The sequence below is a fragment of the Coturnix japonica genome, chromosome 2 (assembly GCF_054131305.1).
Source record: "Coturnix japonica strain WE chromosome 2, WE-NBRP24, whole genome shotgun sequence".
NCBI lineage: Eukaryota > Metazoa > Chordata > Aves > Galliformes > Phasianidae > Coturnix > Coturnix japonica.
Window position 1 is genome coordinate 46,980,827 of NC_140664.1, and position 25,130 is coordinate 47,005,956.

A 25,130-nucleotide genomic window follows, 5' to 3' on the forward strand; every position below is an offset into this window, starting at 1 on the left:
AATGCATGTAGAAAAATTAACCAGGGTAACACAATATTCTCCAGACAGATCCATCTGTGAGTACAAAAGCTGGAAGAGAAATTTAAGTGCTATTTGTTTTACCATCAAAGGAACTGCAAACCCTTAATGGGATATAAATGATCACAGGTTTAACCTTCAGTCAATACTAAACCACACTAAGGTACTCGTTCATTGCATTTCCAGTTTCTCAAGAAAGTGGAGAACTCCACAGTTCTTATGAAATGTCCAGCATATGAGAAGCAGTGTCTGTCTGCTTTTTCAACCACAGAATAGACACAGAAACTTTCACACTGACAACTCCTGTGTCATTCAACTTGAGTTGTTGCTCTCTGTCCAGCAAGAGCATCTACTTTAAGATATTTAAGATCAGATTTTATGAGATAGATGTGCTCAAATGATAACTCAGATGAGTCTACAGAACCTTTCTCTACATATCAGAGAGGAGGTAGGGCTGCAGATTACAAGCTCAGGCTGCCACAGAAACCCACTCTCTGGACTCAGCAGTCTATACCAACAGTCAGTTCTGCACTGAGTAACAGAGGAAAAGCCTACTAAATTAGCAGAGGTAATCAAATGTGTAACAATTGCAATAAATAATTTTGCTAGGTGTATTATTTGCACAGCATTTTAAAACAGATTATACCAAAGAGAAAAGTCCTAAATCAACTATAAATCCTATAATCTTAATGAATTTTATCTCTGACTGGTCTAAAACATTCTAAATCTTGGGTTAAATGCCTAAATAGTACTAAATAATATTGGAATAGTTGTACCATCTAAAATAACTTTCAATTCATCTGCAGATTTTGATTGAAATGAACTGAGTGCAATTCCAGAGTAAAATATCCTGTAAGAAAGAGTCATTCGTTACACATTAAAAAAATGATGCGGGTATACACTAGAAAAATTTAGGCACAAAGGCATTTAGAGATTCAGAGAAAATGAAAAAAGAAAAAAGAGGAAAAAAATAAAGCACAGGTTTGAAGCAGGATAACAGGAAGTCAAAATCATTAAATCCTGTATACAATTGATACTGTACTGAGAAGGCCAAAAATCATTTCACTTCCAATGTACCTACTGCACCTGAGCAAACATCAAGTGATTTCAGCACAAGACTCACTTAGTGAATATGGAAATAGAGTTTCACATTTCAACTTCAAAAAGCTGTCAGACATATAAGCCAAATGCAAAAGAGAGAGGAAGTCACAGACAGAGTTTGGTGGTTTGGCCTGAGATGACTAAACACGGTTTCTAGTGAAAAGGAAATAGGGAGGCTTGGGTTATGACTACAAGGCACAATTCAGTACAAATTCTAAATGACCTAGTGCAGATATGGGAAGCTGCATAGCACCCATATGGAATAATTCCTGGATGAAGAAGTACACACATTGTACCACTATCCATCATGCTGAGAAGTATGATAAATAACACTACCAGAGGCTGCCCTACAGAGCCACAGACTACCGGGATGAATAGGAGAACAGAATATCTAATCTATAGAAAGATCCAAAATTGCTTGATTTCTTTTATATAAGTGTATATATATATATATATATATATATATATATATATATATATATATATATATATATTTGCTCTCAAAATATCAGGGAAAATAAATGCTGGAGAAGAAATGATACTAAATCAAAAGTGCACAAAAACAAAATAATATAATGCAGTCTGGAGTACATGTACAACCCAAATTAGAGGGTTTCTAACCACCAGGAAAACAAACAAACAAAAGAAACACCAAAAAATCTACAAAATTTCAGAGCAGGGCTTTGTCAAGAGCAATGATGAGGAAAAATGGCTCGGTTTTAAGATGTGGTTTCCTGTCTTCCTGAAATAGCAGGAGAGCGAATTCAGATTCTTTCTTGGATTGTGTTATTCATATCTTAGGCTGATAAAGGAAATAATATTATAATATTTTGCTCTCCTGGTTTACAATACTGCAACTCCAAACCTGGAACTGAAGACTGTTAGAAGAGCGAACCAATAAGACCAGTGGCAAGCTGACACAAGAAGAATTTCATTGCACATCTGTCCTGTTTCTAACCAAAACAAGGCAGGTGCATGCTGAAGTTTCATGCTAAACAGGCTAACAGCATTTGGTAATACATAATGTATTGCACTATGTAACATTATCTAGCTGAGGCACTGTTGTAGTGTAATTGCGTATTTGTGTTAAGACTTATCCAAATACATGTGCATCAAACAAAGAAGCTAATGTAACTTGTAAACTTCTGACCCCAGTTAAGACAAGATGCATTAGAATTGTTACTGAGGGAGGCAGAGTAAGGTCTGGCAAACTTCACTACTACAAACAGTGCAGGCAAAAAGATAAGGATACTCTCCTTAAACCACATAAATAAGGTGTTACATCTTACTCTCACCACATCCAAAGCACACAAGGATTTTGACCAGCAGATCAGAGGTCAAAACAAAAGAAGTATTTATAATCTATTAGAAAAAGTGAGCAAATGTCATGCTAAATAAACTTGCTGAAGGAAAAAAAAAAAAAAGAAGAAAAAAAAAAAGAAAAAAAAACGGAAAGAAAAAAAAAAACAGGATGAAGTAAAGCATGAGAATACATAAAGAGGTGTCTTCATGAAGCTAAAAGAAACCAAGATATTCATTATCTCTCTCTGTTTCCTTCTTTATCACCTGTATCATCCTGATATGCTTATTTACCATCTTTGAAGAAAAGCAGATAGTGAAGAAACCTAAATTGCAGATGGGAAAATGTCTACAGAAGTCAGAGCCAGATGGTTAAGCCAGGTGAATGTTTGATACTGTTAGAATAACATTAGATGAAGATAAACATAAACACAAAGCAATAAACTCAGGAAAACTCAGCTCATCCCCAGAAAACAGGGCAGTCATCTAGACAGGGTCATGAGCACCACTGTAAATAGTTTAAAGGAGACCTGCAGGTGTGAGCAATTACAGGGAATGTGAAAACTCATCTTTCCCAGAGTGTACCTTCGTCTGAATTAGCGCTGCTCATTACGCAGGTTGTCCAAGTAGATGATGCACTAGTAGATTAATCCTACCCAACATTCTCTGATTGCAATCTTTGTAATCATACCATCATTTAGGTCACCTATATGAAATTCTGAGGCATTGATAATCGTTGTAGCTCAAAAGAATATTGCAGAACATTATCTGTTTCAAGGAAAAAATAATGAAAATGACCAAAGAAATGAATAAAAGAAAGAACAGGGATTGCTTACCTTTTGAAGGATAAATACGTAAGATAATAAATAACTTCATCTTCCTTATACCATCTCGTGCTGTTTTACAACATGTAATACAAGAGAGCTTCCATAAAATTAAAAGGTGTTAAATTAAAATAAAATCAGAGAGCAGTTATTAAGTTGTGGAAGTCCTTGCTTCATGATGCTACCAAAGCCAAGAAATTAATGAGGTATTAAAAGGGACTGGATAATTATATGTTTAACAAGACTATACAGAGTAGCTATAATTAACAACAACATTTTTGGAAGGGATATGAAACTGTATGTTTTAGGATTAAAGTCAGTCTCTCACTAGGCATGATCAAGATAAATAGCAATGAGATGGGGTAAAGGTTATTGCTAACTCACTTATTGTGGTAATATACAAGGTACCAGCTACTTCCAGGATGTGGGTACTGGTCTAAATGGGTAATTTCTAGACTAAGAAATTAGACAAAGCATGGAATGCGTATAACTCAGAGCTTGTCTAAACTGTCCTGTATATATTGCATTTGCACTTGGAGACTCAAATCAAAAGAAAGTTGTAAATGAACTACCTGCCTGATGCAGGTGTACAACAGATAGGCCAAATCCCTCAGCCTTATGATCAGAAGGGCAAGTTAAGAGACTGAGCATTATTACCATCCCAGTTTGCTAAGGGACACAGAAGCTGAAATACAGATGCAGTAAGAAGCTTCATTTTTCTGAAGAGCGTCAATGAGAATCAAGCTCGAACAAACAAGGCAGCAAGTGCCTTGGAGGAAGCGGCACTGAAGACTGCAACTGTTTATTTCACTTAACATCAACACCTCTTGTAAAGATGAAGTTAGACAATCTCACAAGGTTATTTTTACCCTGTCAATTACAATATCAGGCAACAGTCACGAGAAAAAGCTACTTCCTTTCTAATACCTATCAGACTGTATATACTGCATCTGCATTTTGGCATTTAAACCACCATCTGCATCAAATCAAAAATGTCATACTTTCAACTGCAGCTGGGAGTTAACTGTTCTCTCTCATTTTCTTCCACCTTTTACACCTTGTGACTGGCATTGTGCTTTTCGGCATTTGCAATCTGGGCCTTTCTCCAGCTGAATTCACCTGCTTTAAATTTTCTGAGCCCTAATAAAAAAGGCCTGCAGACACGTTTGCTCCAAGTGTGCAACCATTTCGGGGTGGTAATGAGTTGGACTGCAGCCTGGTATCTGGCAGACCTTCCTACTTCATGACTCACTGTTAATTAAAACCACACTCTTTGCTTATTTCTGGGATAGCGTTACTTACAAATAATTGAGAGTCTCTTACTGCCTTCCAACCTCGTATCCCCAGTTCTGTTCTGGAGAATACAGTTTTCTGATGAAGATCTGTTTCCCTTAAAGCTGGACACAGTGTAATGAAGAAGGACATCCATCTTTCAATGAATTCTTGCTGTCCTTAATTCAGACTCTGATACTTTTTCTCATTTTGAATTGTATTTAATCCATGAGCAATTTGATCCACTGTGCCCTATAGACCATTTCTCAATGCTACTGCCATGGCTATGTACACAAACCGCTACTCAACTCCAGGAATTTTCTCAGCGTGCCCAGATAAAAGTTGGAATACAATGGATTCATACAGAGCTTTGAAAAGGTCACTTTCAGAACTACTGAAATAATAATTTATCAGGGTTTCTTGTATTTAGGATTCAGAAGTAGAAGATACACTACTCTTCCTTTTTTAAATTTAGCCAATTTCCAAAGTATTCCAAGCTCCCCAAAAGCACAGATGTCTGAGAATTCCTCAAATTAAATAATTTCACACAAAATGTAAAGCTGTAAGATAAATTCTCTGTTTTTCCTGGAAGTCAGAGTGCTCACTTCTTGATGTTCAGGGCTACCTGTGGCTAGGCTTCTATCAATCCAAAAAGCTACCTCTCTTATCACAGGATGGCTTAGGTTAAAAGGAACCTAGAAGATCATCTGGTTCCAAGCCTTCTGCTACATGCAGAGGTGCCACACACCAGATAAGGCTGCCTGAGATCCCATCAAACCTGGCCTTGAATGCCTCCAGAGATGGGGCATCCACAATCTCACTTGGCAACCTGTTCCAGCACCTCACCAGCCTCTGGGTAAATTTTTTTTCCTAACATCTAACCTAAATCTATCCTCTGTTAATTTAAAACCACACTCCCTAATCCTGTCACTATTAGACTGTGTAAAAAGTCAGTAAGCACCCTTCAAATAATGGCAGGTCCCAAAGCTTTCTCTTCTCCAAGCTGAACTTGCTCAATTCCCTCAGCTACTCTTCACTGGAGAGGTGCTACAGCCCTCTGATCATCTTTCTGGCTCTCTTCTGGACTCACTCCAACTACTCTGCATCCCTCATGTACTGGGGATCCCAGGCTTGGACACTATATTCCAAGTGGGCCCTCACAAGGGCAATGCAAATGGGGACAGTGCTCTCCCTCTCCCTGATGGCTACTTCTCCTTTGACGCAGCCTAAGATATAGTTGGTCTTTCAAGCTGTAAGAGCATACTGCTAGGTCATGCCCATCAAGAGCCCTAATGACCTTCACCGCATGGCTGCTCTCATACAGTTTTTCTCCCAATCTGTACATGTATCCGGAATTGTCTTCACCTTAATGCAACACCATGCACTTTGCCTTCTTAAACGTCATTTATGGCTCTGTTGAATGAGTTTAAATCAGTAGATGCATTTTTAACAAAACTGCATACCATAGAAATCTGACAAGCAGTGGCAGGAACTCTCAGCACAAGCTCTTCAACTCTATAATTGGCTGTGGAACTGTTCTAATAAACCCAGGACTATTTCCCTTAGAGGCACAGTACCAAGCTCAACACTTGTCCTGAAGCGTTTGTTTGTAGGGCACTTATTTCTTTAACTCATTTTGTATTTTCTAATTCTTTGGAGTTACAGTACCAGTACAGAGCCACGGCAAAACAAGCATCAATTAGATAATGTTGAAGTCAACTGTTCACATAGTTTTTGCTTTTTCAGTGGGCTTTATCAAAGAGGAATTGAAAATTATCTCATAAAACCCACACAGTTTGGACTCATTTTAAACCATGCCAATATTTTTCCAAATTCAGACACTCGGCCGCATGCTCTGCATATGCATTAGGTTCCTTACAGTCCTGCCAATTCCTAGCAGATTCAGCTGCTTCTGCAGCCTCCTAACTAGCAGAAATGATTCCAGGATGTTATATGCAGACACCTACAAAGAGAAAGTTGAAGTTTGGAAAATATGTGTTTAACGTTGATAGAATTTTCCACTCTCCATTTTACCCCATCTTTAAAAACAAGCAGGTTATTTCAATGTAAATCCATAATTTCAGCCGTAAAGATCAGAATTCCTCAAAACACTGGGGATCACCTCACATGACAGTAAGTATTACACTTCCAAAAAAACCAACATAACTGTGGCGAAGTTTTTGATGCCACTATATCTAAACACAGCTGCAGTGTTCACTAAATAATCTATAATACACACAGCCCACAGAAAATAAATAATATTTCCTGGGTTTTGATGTGAAGAAGTGAAATATATTTATGCAGATTTCCATTTGCCCAGTATCAGTGTTTCTTTGCAGTCAAAGTTTTCTCTTTCTTCTCACCCCCACTCTTCCTTTGCGGATTATTCTGGCACCTTTAATTGTATCGGTGGAATGCCTTGAGGTAGCCATGTGTCCATGACACATCTAATTTAAAGCTGCCCTCTGTTCTGTGTGATCACCATTGGTTAGCTCAGGATATTATTTTTTTTCTTGCATTCCAAGCAGATCTATTGAGTCCTGCTTGGCAGACAGCATCCCTTGTTTCCATGAGACTGAGCTACCTTCTCCTGCCCAGACTCTAGGCTCTGAACTAACCAAAAAGTTAATATTTAAACACTATAATATAGACTCAGAGGAACTTCAGTATGTTCTTTTGTCTTTCCTCTAAGCGTCTGCTATTACATTACACCTATTTTATGCATATGCAAACACATTTTCTATCCAGGAGACCAAGGGCTTCAGAAAAGTCTTTCAGAGCCCACTTTGGTAAAATATAACTCTTTCAGTAAAGACAGATTAAACACAAAATGTAATAATTATCCACTTTTCTTAACACTTCTAGGTACAGCTACAGCCCTAGATTCTAGCTGCCAAATCCATTCTGCACAGCTCCAGCGATAAAGCAGATTTAAAGCAGGTAAAACAGGCTACCCAAAGACATGACAGAACCTTGTGTGTTCAGATGACACTGAAGTCAGTGTATCCTCCAACACATAGTAAAAAGGTGTAATCTTCAGGCAACCCTCAACTGCCTGGTGTGCACCTAAGAAATTACAAGCAATTGGATGTAAAGCACAGACTCAGTACTGATCTTTCTTGGGCTAGAAATTCAACTAGCTTCTGGCAACAACATGAACCAGACAACAGAGAATCACATAGAGATTTTTCTCCCTCTACAGTAACACCAAAGTGGGCAGCTGATCTCCTCAATGCTTTACCCATTTTCAAAGTGCAGTTTCTATTCACAGTGAGCAACTTGCAACTTTCTCCTGTAAAACTGGAGTTTTGAGGGTAAAAAAAAAAACATTTCACCCACATGTAATACAAAGCAGAAAATGAGATACAAGGCATGCTAGACAGTCTGATAAAAAACACATCAAGACTGGTACTGGGAATTTCTCTGCACCCTGGGCTAAATTCCCATTGCGGCTTTTCATATTATAAAATTGTTTTCCTCTTTATGTGGAATTTTCTGTGTTCATGATCTACACAGCAAACACATCAACAATTCCAGCTGTGTCATTCCCAAAAACTATCACCAAGCTTACTCGTCTGTTTGCATAAACACACTTTTAGATAATTCCCTCCCTGAACATAATGCACAGTCTCTCCTCTCTTCTGCTAAGAGTCATTTCTGATAATCACTTAGACTTTGCCGTTCTTCAATAGTAAGTTTGGAAACATGTACTAACTAAAAGGCTGAGCAATGTAGGTAGCAAAAATCCTTTTCAGACTTAACGAGAAGAAGCCCTGGTGAAGAAACACATGGTGGTCAGCCATCACAACTACCCATTAATTCAAAACAATTTAAAAATTCAGTAGCAAATCTACAATTTTTCATATTCTGCTCTGTTTTCTTGAGGCAATAACCACAGTAGCTTTTCCACTTTAAAATTAAGTTTTCAGTTTCAAGTAAGTACATTTAGCATATTCCACGCTCATTAGACTAACTCAGCACACAACTCCCAACAAGAACAACAAAGCTCACTATTATATAAGCAGTACAGACAGAAATGAGTATTTGATACCATTTCCTCATTTTCAAACTGCGCGTTGCACTGCACTGCATCCTCGGTTATTGCCTTCTGGACCATGTTGCGGCAGAGGAGCCATATTGTCAGGCTCGCAATGAACATCCCAATGTCTGGTACAAATAGTCTGATCACGTTGCCGGCATCAGCTCCTTTCACACTGTATGGAATGAAAAAAAAAAAAAAAAAAAAGAGAGAGAGAGAAAAAAAAGAACAAAAAAACCTTTGTTACTTCTAAGCACATTTTCAGTTGGAACAGAAAGTTAGCTCAAGGCAAAAAAAAAATCCCCAAAACCCAGTTGTAAGAAAGATTCAGAATACCGGGAATATGAGGAAGACCAAGAACTCTAGGCAGAGCTATTTTTGCTCCCCAGAAGTACAGAATAAGTGGTTATTCACTGGGAGCTCACATCATCATATTTTGCTGATACTTCATATTTTGATTAACCCAAGTCTGAATTGATTTTGCGGTGAGCAATACATACAAGAAACATTTCAGATGAGTTCCTAGGAGTACTATGTGTGTAAATGCAAATCTCTTTGTAGACACCATTGGCACAGGCAAGAGCATCCAGCTCCACCAAGCTGGAGTTCCAGTCACCCCTGAGGGGTGACATGGTTGGAAGGGTCTGCAATGTTTTAATGTGCCTTATTTTGTTAACATTTTAATATGTTAATGTATTTTCCTCAATCAAACCTTCTGAATATCTTTTTCAATATTTAAGTACGAGCACTTAAGTACTAATATTTAAATATTAAGTAAAGAGAAAGCGCTAGCTCCCCACCTTGAAAATCTTTCTTCTCCTCTGGATCATTTTTGTTTACAGAGGGAGTATCACTATTCTGCTAGGTAGATTTAATTGTTTATGCTGGAAAATATAACTTCAAGGTTTTGGATGCAGTGTTTGAAATTGTTTCACTCTTAAAATGGAGAACTTGGATTCAGGTTTAGTGGCGCAATGTTTTGTTAAGCTTATACAAGTACTTACTGAACTTTTAACTTTTATTAATGAGAGGACATACATAGTCTTCTGGCTTTTATTAATGAGATTTTACAACTTTAATGATTTCAAAGTGTACATTATGTACCTGCCAATCATGACATTAATGCAGTTCTGATTTTAACGTGTTTTAGGCCTTTGTTTCTATAATCATTTCTGAGGACAGATGAGGCATCTGTATAGCCCCTTGGGTTTAGGTGATTGAGGTAGACTAGATCTTCATCGCCTGCTACCAAGGTATAAAACCTTGATAGTTTATTTTACAGGTTCAAAATATATATATATATATATATATATATATATTATCCCTTCTGCCCTTTCTTTGCCATTAGCAGTATGAAGCCTGAAAAAAAAAGCTATGTGTGAAGGAGTTACCTGCAGCATCTTCAGTTAGCCATCATGCTAGTAGATCTGGACCTAAAAAGCCCTTGATGTGATTAGGACATGACCACTATCAGGAATCTTGCTGGCCTGCTAATCTAAATCCAAGTTCCTACACTTCCATTTTTGCCATCGCTACTGCTGACCCAGCATTTCCTCACTGATGAAGGGAAATAACTTCAACTCTACAAACAAGAAATTCTTCCTTGGATGCTCTTTACTGTTATAGATCAACCTGGAATAGTCACACGTTCTAGCAGCTAAGCAACTTCAAAATGTTTCATTAATAGCATAAGTATTACTGAAGCAGGGAAAAAAATTAAGTAACTGAAAAAAAATAAGCAAAGCTTGTAAAAGAATGAGGTGGTTAAGTCCTCAATGGACTGCTTATATGTTTTCCTGTGCTGCTGTTTCAAGGAAAATGTGCCATGGAGTTGTCTGGTGCATGACAGGACAGCCAATCTGTTTAATGTTACAGAAAACACAGTCTTGGCATGTCAGTTCATTCTGCAGTGCTGCAGTTCTGCCACTGAAGATCACCTCGTCAAGGCACTTACTTTACAGCATCTCCTTTGGCAGGAAGTACTGAAAAGTACGCTTTTAATAAAACAAACTCCCAACAACAATGTACCTGGGATTCACAACCATAACAGTGAATTAGCTGCGCTTATCCGAATTGCCATGCTACAAGCCGCCTATTAAGGCTGTTTTCCTAAACATGTGCCAACAAAATCTGAATTCTTGATTCTGAAAAGTATCACATGGTTGTTGTGGTTTTTTTGTTTGTTTTTTTTTTGTTTGTTTTTTTTTTTTAGAAAAAGTTCAAAAAAACTGAAAGCAGAGTTAGTTATAGGAAAGTATAAATTTGCCAGTGCTGCACTGAAAAAGGATATCCTACATGCAGGACTTTTCTGTACACAGGAATGGGGTCCCAATAAAAATTAGTTTTGCACCTCATCTGAACTTAAGGCACAAGTCAATCATCTTCACGGACGCAGGTGGATTTTCGTTTAAACCGTGACAAACCACTCCATTACAAATAAGTTAAAAGCCTTCATAACCAGCACTATGGAGTTGTACCAGGTTCTCCCTGCTCACACTGTACTCCCACGGAGCCAGGCTGGGTACTCCTCCTCCTTTAGCACCCCCAGAACAAGGAGACCCTGCAGGAGCACCACCTCTGTCACAGCTCACATTTCTTTCCACCAACCCAAACCAAGTGCCTCTGATTTTTCAAAATAAATCATTAAGTTGTGTTGTTGTGAAAGATGTAATGTGCAGCTCAGGCTGGCAATAGAGAGGCTGAGCAGTGATACTAACCACAGAACAGGGAAAAACCCTGCAAATGAATAGCTTATTCAGAACCATTCACAAATGCACACCGTCCCCAGCTCCCCATGAAAAAGAAAGCAAATTGACCTCAGTGTGACAATTAAAGAGGAAACAAAAGATCACTTGAAAATGGAGAAATGCATGTTCTTCTATAAAGCAGAGAAATAAGCTGCTTCATTTGACCCCAAGCAATTTGCTAACCAGTTTTTCATAACATCAGCTAAACCAAAAATCAGTTATTCCCATTTGTTATCTCTGGCAGGACAAAAAAGGAAAAAGGTAAATACTGCAATAATTCCACAAGTTGTTCACTTTATTTGCGCATTCACACATGGTCAGACTTCGTATTTGATAACAGCCTACACACTGTGCTTGTCCCTCCAAAGGAGGCTCTCCTGTGATGGGATTAAACCAGGAACAGCGCAAACCAATTCCAGAGATCTCCTGGAGAAACTGTTCATTTTAATTGCTTCAAGAATCAGAGGAAAACCAGGCATAGGCAGAGCACAGAACAGCTTAGAGTACAGAATTTACTACCCGGGGAGTTTCATTGCAATAGACACCTCTGGCTGAAACTTACACAATTTTTAAGACAACAATGTCGAAGATTAGGATAGCAAGAGTTGCTCTGCAGCTATGTGAAACTGTTCTATCATGTCAACAGAGACAACGTCATGCTATGGACGTGCAGCGTAAAACTGCTCTCTTACTTCACACACAGCCAGAGAGAATGCAAATGCATTGGAGGACCAAAGTGAGCATTATTTAAACAATATATTCTTCCTCGATGCTCCTGAAATAGCATTTGGGTTTTCTGAAAATAATTATATGTTTCTCCACTTTCCAGAATAACAATTTCTCACAAATTAGAATTACTAATTTTTTTCAACTGAATACACAAAGCTTTAATTAACAGTGAATTATTGTTGCTGCAATGTCAGGTCCAATTTTGCTCCTTAGGAAGGGTACCTTCCTTGCTATTTCAGATTTGCAGAATAAAAGCAGCACAGCACCAGAGTTATTTGGAATTAAAAAAGCAATGACTTCAATAGAATAAAGTACACAGTAATACACGTAGAAAGCAATATGCGTAATACCAAAGAGAAAAAAAAACAAAATAACAACTTCACACAGAGAATGAATTCCAATAATCTTTGAACTTTAAATATGTAGTATTTTGTTAAAAACAAAGACGTCGGGAAAAAACCTGTCTTAAAGAGAATTCAGATTAGCTCCGTATCTATCTGCAACATAATTTAATGTTAATTTTATGTTAAATGATAATGCCAACAATCCTAACAAAGCCTAGTAAAAAGCCAGATTTCATACTGAATACTTTAAAAAAAAAAAACAAAAAAAACTCAAAAATATTTTTTGCCATAATTTTACAAGTTCCTCCAAAGCCAATAACTGCATGCTGCACAACCTACTGTATGGAACATTCTTCAGCAGAGGGGAAGGCATGGACTTGACGACCCCTGGAGGTCTCTTCCAAGCCCTGTGATTCCATGACTCTTTCAGTTCCCTCAGGGGTTTTTGATAGTAGCTGTCTGCCCTCTAATGAACTGAGTTCATAAAACTAGGAAACGTAGGTTAGGTAATGTATTAAGAATTTATAAGTGATAAATTAAGGAAGAGATGCATAGTGTCTAAAACTTTCCATTCATCTTGTTTGGTTCTTGTGAGATATCTAACATTTTAAAGTGGATCTCATATTAAGGAGTAATTAATTCATCACCACAGATGTGTACAGCACAGTTCTCATTGGTTTCATCATAAACTAGGTTGGAGGTAAATCAAACCCAAGAATCACAAGCACAGTCCCTGAAAACTGAAGACTGCTAGTCTACAGTACAAGCTGTACTGTGAAGGAGCAAATTCAGCTGTTTATCAGCAGTATCCTCTCTGTGACCCAAAAAATTGTGGGAACTGAGGATGCCAAAGACAAGAAATCAGATTGCCTTATATATGTGCTTGCTTTTGGAACTGGATCTCAATAATGGTTGCAGCTAGGAACAACTGAAAGAGGCCTCTTGTCCCCTCTGCCTTTGAACTTAGGATGAAATGTCTGCCTCTGTAATTCCACTGTTCAGGGATCCAAACACAACCTGTCAGGATCCAAGGATTGTGGACCCCATAGCAGACACAGCCAACAGCTCTCTGGACACATGGCGCTCAACAGTCATTATTCAAGCTGGTGTGACTCATTCCTGCCAGTTCAAATGGCAAGTCAGATCTGAAGTTGGTTCCAAAGGCAGCTTAGATATGATCCTCAGGGCAAACTACACAGTTTGCTAAGTGTGGTTAGTCCTTTCCTTACCTCAGGCTCACCCACAAACTGAAGGCAAGGAACATCAGAAAAGCAAAATAGGGATTTACTGTCATATTAATATTAATGTCCACAGGGCTGTGCATGACCACTCTTAATCCTCTGCTTCCTTAATATAGCTGTCAAACGCCACATGTTTTATCCAAGATACCTGCAATTGCATTTTGAGAGAATTTTGGCCATGAAAAGTAAAAAACTGAGAGGAAGAGGGAAGCAAAAATGCAGAGAGAGGTAATTATGAAAATATTTATCATGCATTGACCAACCCAACATACAGGTTCAAAAGGCTCCTGAAGTATTTGTAAAATCTTAATCACTGCTTACAAATGACATTTGCATGAATTCAAAAACCAAAAGTACACTTCACTTTCTCAGGACAGACAGCTTGCAAGGAAGAACACTTTCTGTATTGCAAAAGTGCTTAACCACATATTAACCAAACATTTGCTTTCCAAATACTGCTGCACATGCAGAAGGAGCATAGCTACTTGAAACTAAATGCACATGGCAAGATTTTGGTATGTCACTGCTTGCACAAGCCATTCAAAATTAAAACATTATGGATATGTGCAATTTGTAAAAAGCCAGTTTATGCCAAGTTTTCTTTTTTAAAGCACCCTCTGTTTCTTGTTCATCATCACTGATCCTCTAGGAAAGGGCAAATTCCAGGTTGCCCCAGGCAGCACACACAAAGCATAAAATTTAGCAGGGATTTAGCAGCTATCACGCAAAGCACTCATTTGTGCTACTGCCAGACTCGTGACAGTACAACATAAAGCTTGCTTTGCCCGTGTCCTGCAGTTCTAACCGTGCAGCAGAGCTGAAGCTGCACAGCCAAGGAGGAAGTGAGAACATTCCCATCCACACCCATGGTGAAGCACGTGCCAGCCCCTGAAGGCTGTGGGAATGACAAGTCAATCCACAGGACAAATTATTTCAGGTCAGAATGGGAACACGATCCTGAACAGGGGCAGAGCCAAAATGAGCTGAAGAGAGCAGAGGACGCTTCAGCTGTAGGATTATTTTACTCTGGGTTCTTAAAAGAGACTTTCTATCACAAGAATGTACATTCCTCCCTTGCTTCTCATTTATACACATACTGTATATGGATTTGTCCAATGCACTAATTCAGGAATCACTGATCACTGCAAAACACTCACAATTAAATCACTCTGTCCATAACTCTCATAAATATGTGGTGAATGACAGCTAGCTGTTTATGGAAAGACATACAGATATGTTCCACAATACTCCTGATTAAAAGAAAGGGCTGAAAAGAGGCTGACATTCCGTGCTATTATTTCAACACATTTTGCTCTTTGCAGCTTTCACTGGTTGGAGGACAAACAGATCATCATTTCATACTGCTTTTTATTTCATTCTAGAGCCAGCATATAATGCACTCACAGAAAATAAAAGACACATCCAATTTTTTTCAGTGAGCTGTAGATACTTCCCTCTATTATGGCAAGTGACATGGTAAATTACTGTCATTCTACAGAGCCAGATTATCCTCAATACAGAATAAAGGCACTCAGCCACTAGCAAATGCTGCGGTTCAAGCTGGAGTGCCCAAAACATTTCACTGAGAGCATAGAGGACCCATCTGCACCCACTTACCTATTCCTAATTCAAAAATATCCAAGTGCTATCCCTGTCAAGTGGCAGGGATGGGAACATCCACAAAGACTGGACAGAAGAGAACAAGATCACCTTCACCTCTGCCACTGTGAGATAATCCCAATCCCAATATAGACAAAAATCCAGTTGATTTCCATTGAAACTGGCCAGAAGTAACATCTTTATTTAAATTTGGTGCACTTCTGTGAAATTCTAGAAATGAATGTCAAACTAAATATACTGATGTCCAGAGTTGTAACTTATTTTTCTTAACATGAAGCACACAAAACAGTTCCCAGGTGACTAATGTTCTACATTTATATGGGAGGGGAGAAGACAGATTCCCTGCATTACAATCACAGAATGGCTTGTGTTGGAAGGGAACAACCCCCTTGCTACAGTCTGGCCACCAACCTCTGGATTTCATACTAGACCAGGTTGCCCAGAGCCCAATCCAACCTGGTCTTGAACACATTCATGGGTGGAGCATCCACAGTCTCTCTGTTCCAGCACCTCATCACCCTGTGAAGAAATTCACCCTAACCTCCAATCTAAACCTCCCTTCCTTGAGCTTAAATCTTGTGTTTCACAAGCCAACTCACATTTTGAGGTCTAGCATCATAGCATGGCTTGGTTTGAAAGGGATCTTAAAAGATCATTCAGATCCATCACCCCTAAATGATTTATTCATGAACAAAATGCAACAATAAAATAAAATAAAATAAAATAAAATAAAATAAAATAAAATAAAATAAAATAAAATACAAAGCTAAATGGTTAAGCATGAATCCTAGAAAGATTCTGGATGCTAACTGCAATGCTGATTGCTCTCCAAATGAAAACAAAGACTGGCTCACATCTGACTACTGGTGACTTTACCACTGTATTGCTCTCAGCTACCACTGTACTGCAGGAGGCCAGGCTGTGCCAAGAAAAACATTGACAACAGACTCACAGTTCAAGAGCTTGAACAACACAGGCCATAAAATACCCTCTATCAGATGTTTGTTTCCTTTGAATCCCTAAATTAAAAGGCATGAGAAAAGTTAGCTGAAATTAATTTAGCTGAAAAGAAAATAAGAAAATAAGCAGATGGGGTGATATGAAACAAACAACACAATAACCTCACAAAAACAGTAGGGCAAAAAGTTTTCTATGGAACGGAGGTGACTTCTGAGAGGATCTTAAGGAACTGCTGATCCAGCCTAGGCCATCATATCAATATGATACCATGAAGTGCGCTTCAGAAGCACTAGAATCTTGCAGCAGAAATCATACAATTGTCCATATGCAGAGAAAATTTCCTCTTAATTGCAGTTGACAAGGAAAACATATCCAAGCTATAAAACCTAGAGAGACTGATCTATCATTACTCCCTTCCTTTGTTCCATGATGCTTGTAGACTTGTTGCTTCTTGTTTTAGTTTGTGGTACCTGCATTACATGAATCAGGTTACTCTTAGGGCAAAGTATCCAGAGCATCATAGCACATTCTTAGAATTTTTATTAAGCAATAAATATCCACTTTTCAGTAGTACCATAGCTTTTAGTTAGAAACAGAGAAATAGATTTTCTCATCACATTATTAAAAATATTCCTGCTCAACTTTAATTCGCCTTTAACCTCACTGAGTTGCTGACTGAATGCGTGTTGCAGTTTCTACCAAAAATTAAAATTACTTGTTTTATTTACATTTCCATATCTTACAATTCCTTATTTTGCTCTTTCTGTTTGTTTTTATCTGAGGTGCATCTATGACCATTATTAAGAGTTTCTTTTTTTTTTTTTTTCTTTTCCTTAACACTCCTCACAAGGTTAGTATATTAACATTCTCTGTTAAACAGGTTGCAATCAGCATATTGCAGACATACACAAAATTGAAGGTCATGCTGTGAAAAACCTGCTTAGAATTTGAAGTGCTCCCAGTAAGAAGAGTGTGAATGGTGCAAAAAGTGCCCCTAATCAACATTATCAGAGCAAGTCCCATAGAGGAAACAGGACTGAAGGAATAGGTGGGATAGAAGGTTTGGTCAATAATGAGGAAGGAGTTCAAAAGGGATGAGGCAGCATATGTTTTACTTCTGATGCAGAACTCCTTCCCAAGGTCTGAGTCTCTGAGCCAGAGTACAGACCTGGGGAAAGGTAAAAAATCTTGATACTGCTTGCAACAAACAAAGCTGCATCTCAGCTCATATGGATTATTTTAGGAATGTTTAGCTCCATTTGTTTCAGAAAGAACAAGGTTTACAACTTGACATAAGGTGTGCAAGTGAATGTGTTATGTGATAACACAAAAGATCCAGAAAGACAAATCCACGGGAATCCACAGGCTTTGTTATTCTGCTGCGTACTGTACAATTTATTCACTCTTGATTTTAAGTCATTGAGATCAGCATGTAGAGTAAGTGAATCAATTAAGTAATTTCACCTTATAGCATCAGTCTCTGAATCTGTTTCCCATTGTAGGAAACATGTCATAAAGCTTGGGACTGATGTCAAAAGTGACACAGAACTGAGGCAGGGCTTCAGAACACTTTGTGTTCCATCACTAAAGACATACCAGAAATAAAGAGAACAGATGGATTAGGTGGATGTTTCAGAGACAGCATTAAAAATTAATAGAGATCTTTGTCTTTCAGATGTTTGTCATCTCTTGGACAGTAAAAAGTAGGATGATACAGTTCCTGATTCACTCATTTTGCTGTGGAAAGAGAGAGCCAGATCATCAGCTTATACCAGTTATAAATTATTGGTCAAGATTAGAAAAGAAACATGAGGGCAAAGCAGCCTGATTTGTAGCTGCACTGAACTGGAGCAGATGTGAGCATCAAACCATGCACCCTATTCTATCCTCCCATGTCTTTTCCTTTAGATGATAGCCCATGAAGGGAAATCTTGGCTTCTCAGTGTTGACATAATTCCATATTTCACAATAACTGTATATATTCCTTTGCATTCTGACAGTGTGCAGAGGCTACATGAGTCCCTGGTGAACTGGGGGTGTTAACCTCTGCTCCATTTTTCTCATCATGTGCATATGGAAAAGAATATTTATTGGCTGCCTGGAAGAGTCAGCACAGAACATTTAGTCATGTCACAAACACTGTGAAAAAGAAATCTCACCCTTTCTTCTTTTTTTTTTTTTTTTTTTTTTTGTGTGTGTGTGTGTGTGTGTGTGTTTAATTATTCACTAATTTACACTACTACACTTTCACATTACGTCACTATTTGCCCAGAACTCTTTATAACAATCTTGTTTTTCAGTAGAGACTAAGCCTACTAAAATTTTCTGTGCATTTCTTCTTTTCATATCTACTGTATTTCTCTGAGTTTTTGAATCATTCTGAGTATTTACAGAGCTCTAAAGAAACAGGAAAGATCCTGTCTAATTACACTTCAAATGTTTTTTTTAGAACTAGAATACGGTGAGGCTCTCACAATTAATATATCATGATGAACATGCTTGAGATACACAGCTAATCAGTATTTTACTCAAATGTTATCAGCTAGAAGACAACTGTTGAATGAATGTGAAAAAATTCTATTACAGAATCAAAAAATCCATTCTTTTGCCTTTGAATTATACCAGGCTTTTTGTATCACTGCATGACCTCTTATCCCTGTTTTTTGCATTCAGATGCTCTATCCACTGACTGACTCTTGACTGACTTAAAATTTTCAATTTAAGAGTAACAGCCGATTTAATTGTTAGTTCAGAACTGCATCTGCTATAGCAATGAATCTTTTGGTAGTGCAGTCACTTGCCAATGTCATCACACAGCAGGGAGATGCAGTCTGATGGCAAACATACATACGTTCAAGCTGCAAGATGACAGCAAATAAATAAAATGAAACCAAAGTAGCTTTCACATGCTGAAGCAGAAAAAAGAAATTCCATGTCTCTACAGTGAGAATGGGAGGGGAGGGAAGAAGAGATGACAGATGGAGAAGAAGATAGATTACACTGTGGTTTGCAGCAATATGGAGCAAATATTAAAACTGTACTGCCATTTCTACAATGGAAGCTTGATTACATGCAATTTAATGAATTAGGTATCTAGTAGTTTCTTGTCTCATTCTCAGAGCACAGATATCACTCTAGTATATGAGAGTGGAAGTTAAAAACTATTTCCACATTAAGACTGAGAAGCAGTTGCATGATTAGTGTTGGAAAAGGGTCTTTCACAGCTTAAACATTACTGTGCATCCTATTTATTTTTTTTTTTATTTTTTTTTTTCCCACATTGTGAAGCCAAATGTGAGATTCACCAGCTTTCCCTCACAAAGAATATACATATCCATTTTCAGCCCTCATTGCTACAAGGATGAAAGGTGTGGCAAGTTCACTCTTAAAGGTTAGAAGCCAGGAGAAAAAAAACAAACACCGTGATTTCAAAATCCTTTCACTTCAATGTTATATGTGAATATTTCTAGTGAGGCGGTTGATGCCCCCATGTCTGTCTTTACTCAAGACACATCTGCATAATACCTTTAATAAGAGGCTTTAACTTATGATTAGCCCTGAAATGCATAGTCTGTTAGAACAGATGATCTTCAAAGGTCCCTTCCAACTGAACTAAATCTACTTCTGTTCTATTCTACTCCCATCTTATTCCATCCTGTTTTTGCCATCTGATTCTTTTGTCTGTATTTTTTATTTTAAATTTGGCAATAGAAGGAAAAAATACGAAAAAGATTATCTCAGAAAAACAAAATGATACAGCGTGGAAAAGAAAGACCATATATAATTTCTTACTGAAAATATACTGAAACATACAATTCTCTGGTACATTCATCTAAGTTTATCTAATACCATACACCTTCTTACAGGCAAAAAAAAAACCAAACAAAAAACAAAACAACAACAACAACAACAAAAAACCACAAAAAACCACCACCACCAAAAAAAAAAAAGTATATTAGAAAATAAAAAATATTCATGTTTTTCAAACAGAGTTACAAAGAAGTGGCTAGGTTTTCAAAATTATGGATATAGACATTCCATCTGGAAACTGAAATCTTAATTGGCCCCAAAATTACAGATTTACAGCGCCATGCTAAACTCAGTACTTCCCATTCCTAAACTGATTTACTTGCCCAAGTTCTGTTCTGAATAAAACATGCAGTATTACAAAGGGAGTATAATAAGAGATAGTCCTAAGGTGAAAAATTTGAATTTGCATTTTGATCCAAATTTCTCAGGTGATCTACCTTTAAGACTGGAAGCATGGATTAAGCATGGATTAATCCCCACTTTTTCATGGGGTATTAAATAATCCTGTTTCCCAAAAGCTACCCACAGGGTTGGATGCATTGGAAAGTAACCTTATAGAAGAATTTGGCGTGGCTTCTAAATAGAGATTTGGTCTACTGTTAGATAAACACTACAATGTGTAGAAATTACCTTTACGCAAGCTGATACATAGATGCTTCAAGATCTGCTTGAAGGGCTTTTCCAAATGGGGCATATTTCAAAGTTGACTCTTTCTTAGAAAATAAAAGACATAACAGATACAAAAGCCACAACACAAAGGTCAGTGCTCCATGATGTGTTTTAGGAAAAAGCAACAACTATGAAGTTTCTATGATGCTTAGCTACAGCACAGCTCAAGAGAAAACATTTTACATGGACTTTGCTCCAGTAGAATTTCCTATTTATATTTTTATGTGAGCATGACAATAAGAACAATAAATAAAGTAAAATTGTTAATTTATTAGGAACAGACATATTAGGAAGCATAAGACTAAGGGAAGTCTACGTTCAAAAAAGTGGATTGTTATTTTTGTCAAGAAAATGAACAAGGGTAATGAATAGTAGATACTTGGCTTCTGAAATACTGCAGTAGAAGTAGATTTAGTTAATACTTTCATTTGGAAAATTAGAAGTAGGTAGTTGATTCCGTAACATTCCTAGCACTTATAACAAAGATCATACATAGAACAATGAAAAGCCGGAAGGATTATTGAGTTACAAACTCATTTCCTAAAGGGACTCAGGCACTTGGGCGATGTTATATTGATGCTTTTAAATGTTAAATTGTTTGATTTTTACTGTTCCCACAGTCCAAGAGCACCTTCCTGTTCACTCCTTCCTTTATAAAAAAAGAGAAAAAAGGGAAAGGAAAAGGAAAAAAAGGAAAGGAGAAACTCTTCAAAACTTTATTGCCAAACTCCACAAAGTGGTTGAAATTTGAATGCAATCTTGTCATCATCGCAAACGTCTATGAAGTAGAGTGTCCAGTGGGAAGTGAAGACCACTGGCAAACACGTGGAGATAGATTTAAATATTTGATCTATCAGTAAGCAGGAAATAAATGGATAGATGAATAGATAGACAGACAGACAAACGAGAATGTCTATTCACAAATGAGGATGCCTATTTGCAAAGGATCCTGTAATTAATAATGCTGATGCACTTGTCATCTACTCATGGTCAGACCTGAGATTTACCACAGGTGTATCACAGAATTAAAAGATGGTTTATTTGCAAGATAACTGTCTCCAGGATGTTTGCATACCAGAGTTTTTTGTATGTGCACAAGAGGCTGGAAAGGAAAGAAAACTGTCATGCTTCCTGTGAGTGACTTCTTGACTTTTAGCATATCCATGCAGAGGATTAACAGACGATAGAAGTGCTCTATTTGAACAACGAGCAACATGATTTTCCTCTTGGCTACCTGGAATGATGTCCATCTCGCATTTTCAATCTCTAAATTCTCAATAAATTAGACAGTTTAAAATTATTGAAATAACCTACTAGATACATCTTTTTTATGTTGCTAAGAATCAGTTTATGCTTTGGTTTCCTGATGTTTACTTTTGTGAGATATACCCTTGAAGACTACAGGGTTGCTTAAGGACTGTGTGTTCAGACACCTCGAGAATTCACACTGCTGCTTTTAGTGTTGTTTAAAAAGAAGGTGTGAAAATAGCTGCAATCAACGCAGAGGAAATACCTTTCTTAGCATATTACAGTGATGTACTCTAGAGAAAAGTCATGATTGCAATAATTATTTTAGGCAGAGATTATTTATGTTACCATTACGATAATTGCTTAAACAGAAAAATGGGGAATTAAGAACTAGAAAATCTCTTAAATCTGCTCAAAACAAATCAAGTTATTTTAGTGAATGTTTATATCTTCTATGATAGGTGGTTTTATTTCTTTTGTTTTAATACGAACAGCTTTGAGAAAAGCCAGTAAGCGAGGAAGTAATTACTGGTCTAAGTGCTTCAGGCATATGGAGACCATCTCCAGAAAAACTTAGACAAAAAAGACTAACTTGGTGAATCTCTCTACCAACTCACAGGTGAGCACCGTGAGGTCTTCAAGAACATAAGTAAAAATATCTTAAAAGTACTTTGTGGCACGATTGCTAAAAAGAAATGTATTTCTTCTGCAAAAGGTAAGATATAACATTACAGAAAAACTATGCAAATGGCATTTGTCAAAAGTCAGTTTAAGTTTAAAAGTTAGATGACGTTCAAAAACTATGCTGAAAAGATTTAAAATAATTGTTAGAGGAAACAACAAAACATAAACTGTATCTAGCAGAAGATTTATCACCTTCTAAATTGTGCCTCAAGAGTTGTCTCAACAGCGCATTTAGCCATGGAGAACAGGATACTTGCTCACCTAACCCAGAAAGCGTTAGTGCAGATGAGCACCTCACTAACATGTAACAACCCCAGGCTTTACAGATACATGCTAGGTCTGGGGTTAGAAGCAGAAATTCTTTACAGGCCACAGCTATTAAGGATGTGATAAACAAGTGGTAAGTGGGATAAATCTAAAATGGGGGCTTGTTCATCTTGATCTTGTTTCAGTTTATACTCACTGTATAAGGCAGGGGGTATCCTGAAATTATTTCCTTCTCAGTAGGAGAAAAAGGGTTAGGTTAGTTCACACAGTACTACAGTATGTTAAATACAAGCTATTGTTTGTTAGCAGATGATTTGAAAAAGCTTTAGTCACAGTAGTTTTACATTTGAGTGCACCAAACTACGCGCTGCTGCGTACAGCAATACTGGAACGAGAAGTGGATGGACATTGCAAGGACATGAAGTAAAAACAATTATTTTTAATTTAAATATGTAATGCTTAACAAAATATTTCAGCTGACACAGTATTACAAAACAAAAACAACAACAAATAAAACAACACCACTGTTCGTAACTTTTTAAGCAACAGTTTTGTTCTTCAAAAATATAATCCAGCTCTTACTCTGGCTTTCTCTGTAATCCAAATTTCTCTTTCAAAAGTTTCACTTTTCATCAGAGCAGCACAGAAAACTCAATTTAGAAGAGAACCTTAGGCATGCATTCTATATCAGATGAAACTGAAAACACATTTCTTCCCCATTTCCCACATTATAAACAACATCAGTGCTTTGACACACACATGCACAAATTCCACAGTCCTGGACACTGCAAAATAACAAAAGAGGGCAAGCAAAGCAACCTCAACTATCACTGTCTTCTAAGGACTTGGGAGCCCGTGCTTCACTTTACCTTGAGACTACTGTGTGCATATGGGAAGCAAGCCTCACTCACTGGTCTTTGTTCCTTTAAAGAAATGTAGGCACTGGCACAGCTGTCCAGAGAAGCTGTGGAGCCTCATCCCTGTAGGCGCTCAAGGCCAGGTTGGACGGGGCCCTGGGAAGCTGAGCTGCTGGGGGGCAGCCCTGCACATGGGAGGGGGGTTAGGACTAGGCAGGCTTCCAAGTCCCTTCCAACCCAAGCCATTCTGTCATTTTATGAAGTGTCATCATTTGAAATCCTTCTGATGCTTTTTTTTTTTTTTTTTTTTTTTTTTTATTATTATTTCCTCAGATCCCTATTTATCAGTTAGATAACAGCCAGACAGAAAAACGACTAAACTGAGATATGACCTGGAAGATAATTCTGCTATAAGCAATAAACCATAGCACGAGCAAAACAAGACCCTTTTACTTATAGTCTCTGAAGGAAAGGTGGGGAATTACTGCCTTTAGAACACAAGAGCTGAAGTTGGGAGAAACACCTGGGCACAGAGAAGTTAAGTATTTGCTCAGGTGCTCTGTCCCCCACATTGTACCACTGTACCCATTTTTCCTTGTCATCCCAAGCTCAAATCATCTGACATTTGCAAAACACAGTGAATGTTCAGACTGCACTGTTTCTTTCAAAATAACTTCCCATGGATCAAGCTCTGCAGTCTCTCACAGCCCCTGGCTGAGGCAATGTTCCCAAAATGATGTCAATGGGAGCAGTGCCCAAGAAAGGACTGTAGGACTCAGCTGTATGTGAAGAAAGTGCTCAAAATTATGAAGCGAGCTATCAGGATAAGACTTCATATTTCAAACATATATTTATTCCCTTTACTAAATCACTGCAGAGTGTGGGAAGAGTGAGGAATGCCACTATAGATAACCATATGGTATTTGGATTTTCAAAGCCAGAATCAGGCATAATAAATATTTATAGAATCCAGTGGTATTATTTCTGTTTACGTGTCACCCAGAGAAATTCGGCCCAAGCACCAATCAAATATCACAGAAAGTTACAAGCAATCAAAGCATGGGGGAAGGAGGGAAAACAGATTGCCAGTAGGCTCCTAATTAGCAACCTAGACCTGGAAGGAGGCACTTGGGAAGCATCTCTGATGTGTCTGGATTCCATGCTCACCACACATCACAAGTGGTTTAGGAAATTGAGTTCTAAGTCTCTGCAAGGGGTAGAGAAGATATACACAGTGTTTTCGGCTAGATCAAGCAGGGGCATATGTGAAGCAGCTGCAAAAGCAGACATCCGTCTACATTCAGAAACCCATATAGGAAAAAAAAACGGGCATCTCTTAGTGACGACAGCTAGCTTGCTCCTCGCTTCTGCTGGGAATTCTCTGTCTCCTTACCTGCAGTA

The 25,130-nt window shown here is 37.8% G+C and overlaps 1 protein-coding gene across 13 annotated transcripts in view; it reads right to left on the reverse strand.

The window, feature by feature from the left end:
* The window catches only part of PIEZO2 (piezo type mechanosensitive ion channel component 2), a 273,894-nt gene that overhangs the window by 118,394 nt on the left and 130,370 nt on the right, over positions 1-25,130 (reverse strand). For all 13 annotated transcript variants that reach the window (XR_014942627.1, XM_085537509.1, XM_032442626.2 and 10 more), the window contains exon 5: positions 8,566-8,728. Coding sequence is in view for 12 of the 13 variants with exons in the window: in XM_085537509.1 (XP_085393635.1) it covers positions 8,566-8,728 (163 nt within the window). In the remaining variant the exon portion in view is untranslated. The remainder of the gene's footprint in view (positions 1-8,565; positions 8,729-25,130) is intronic.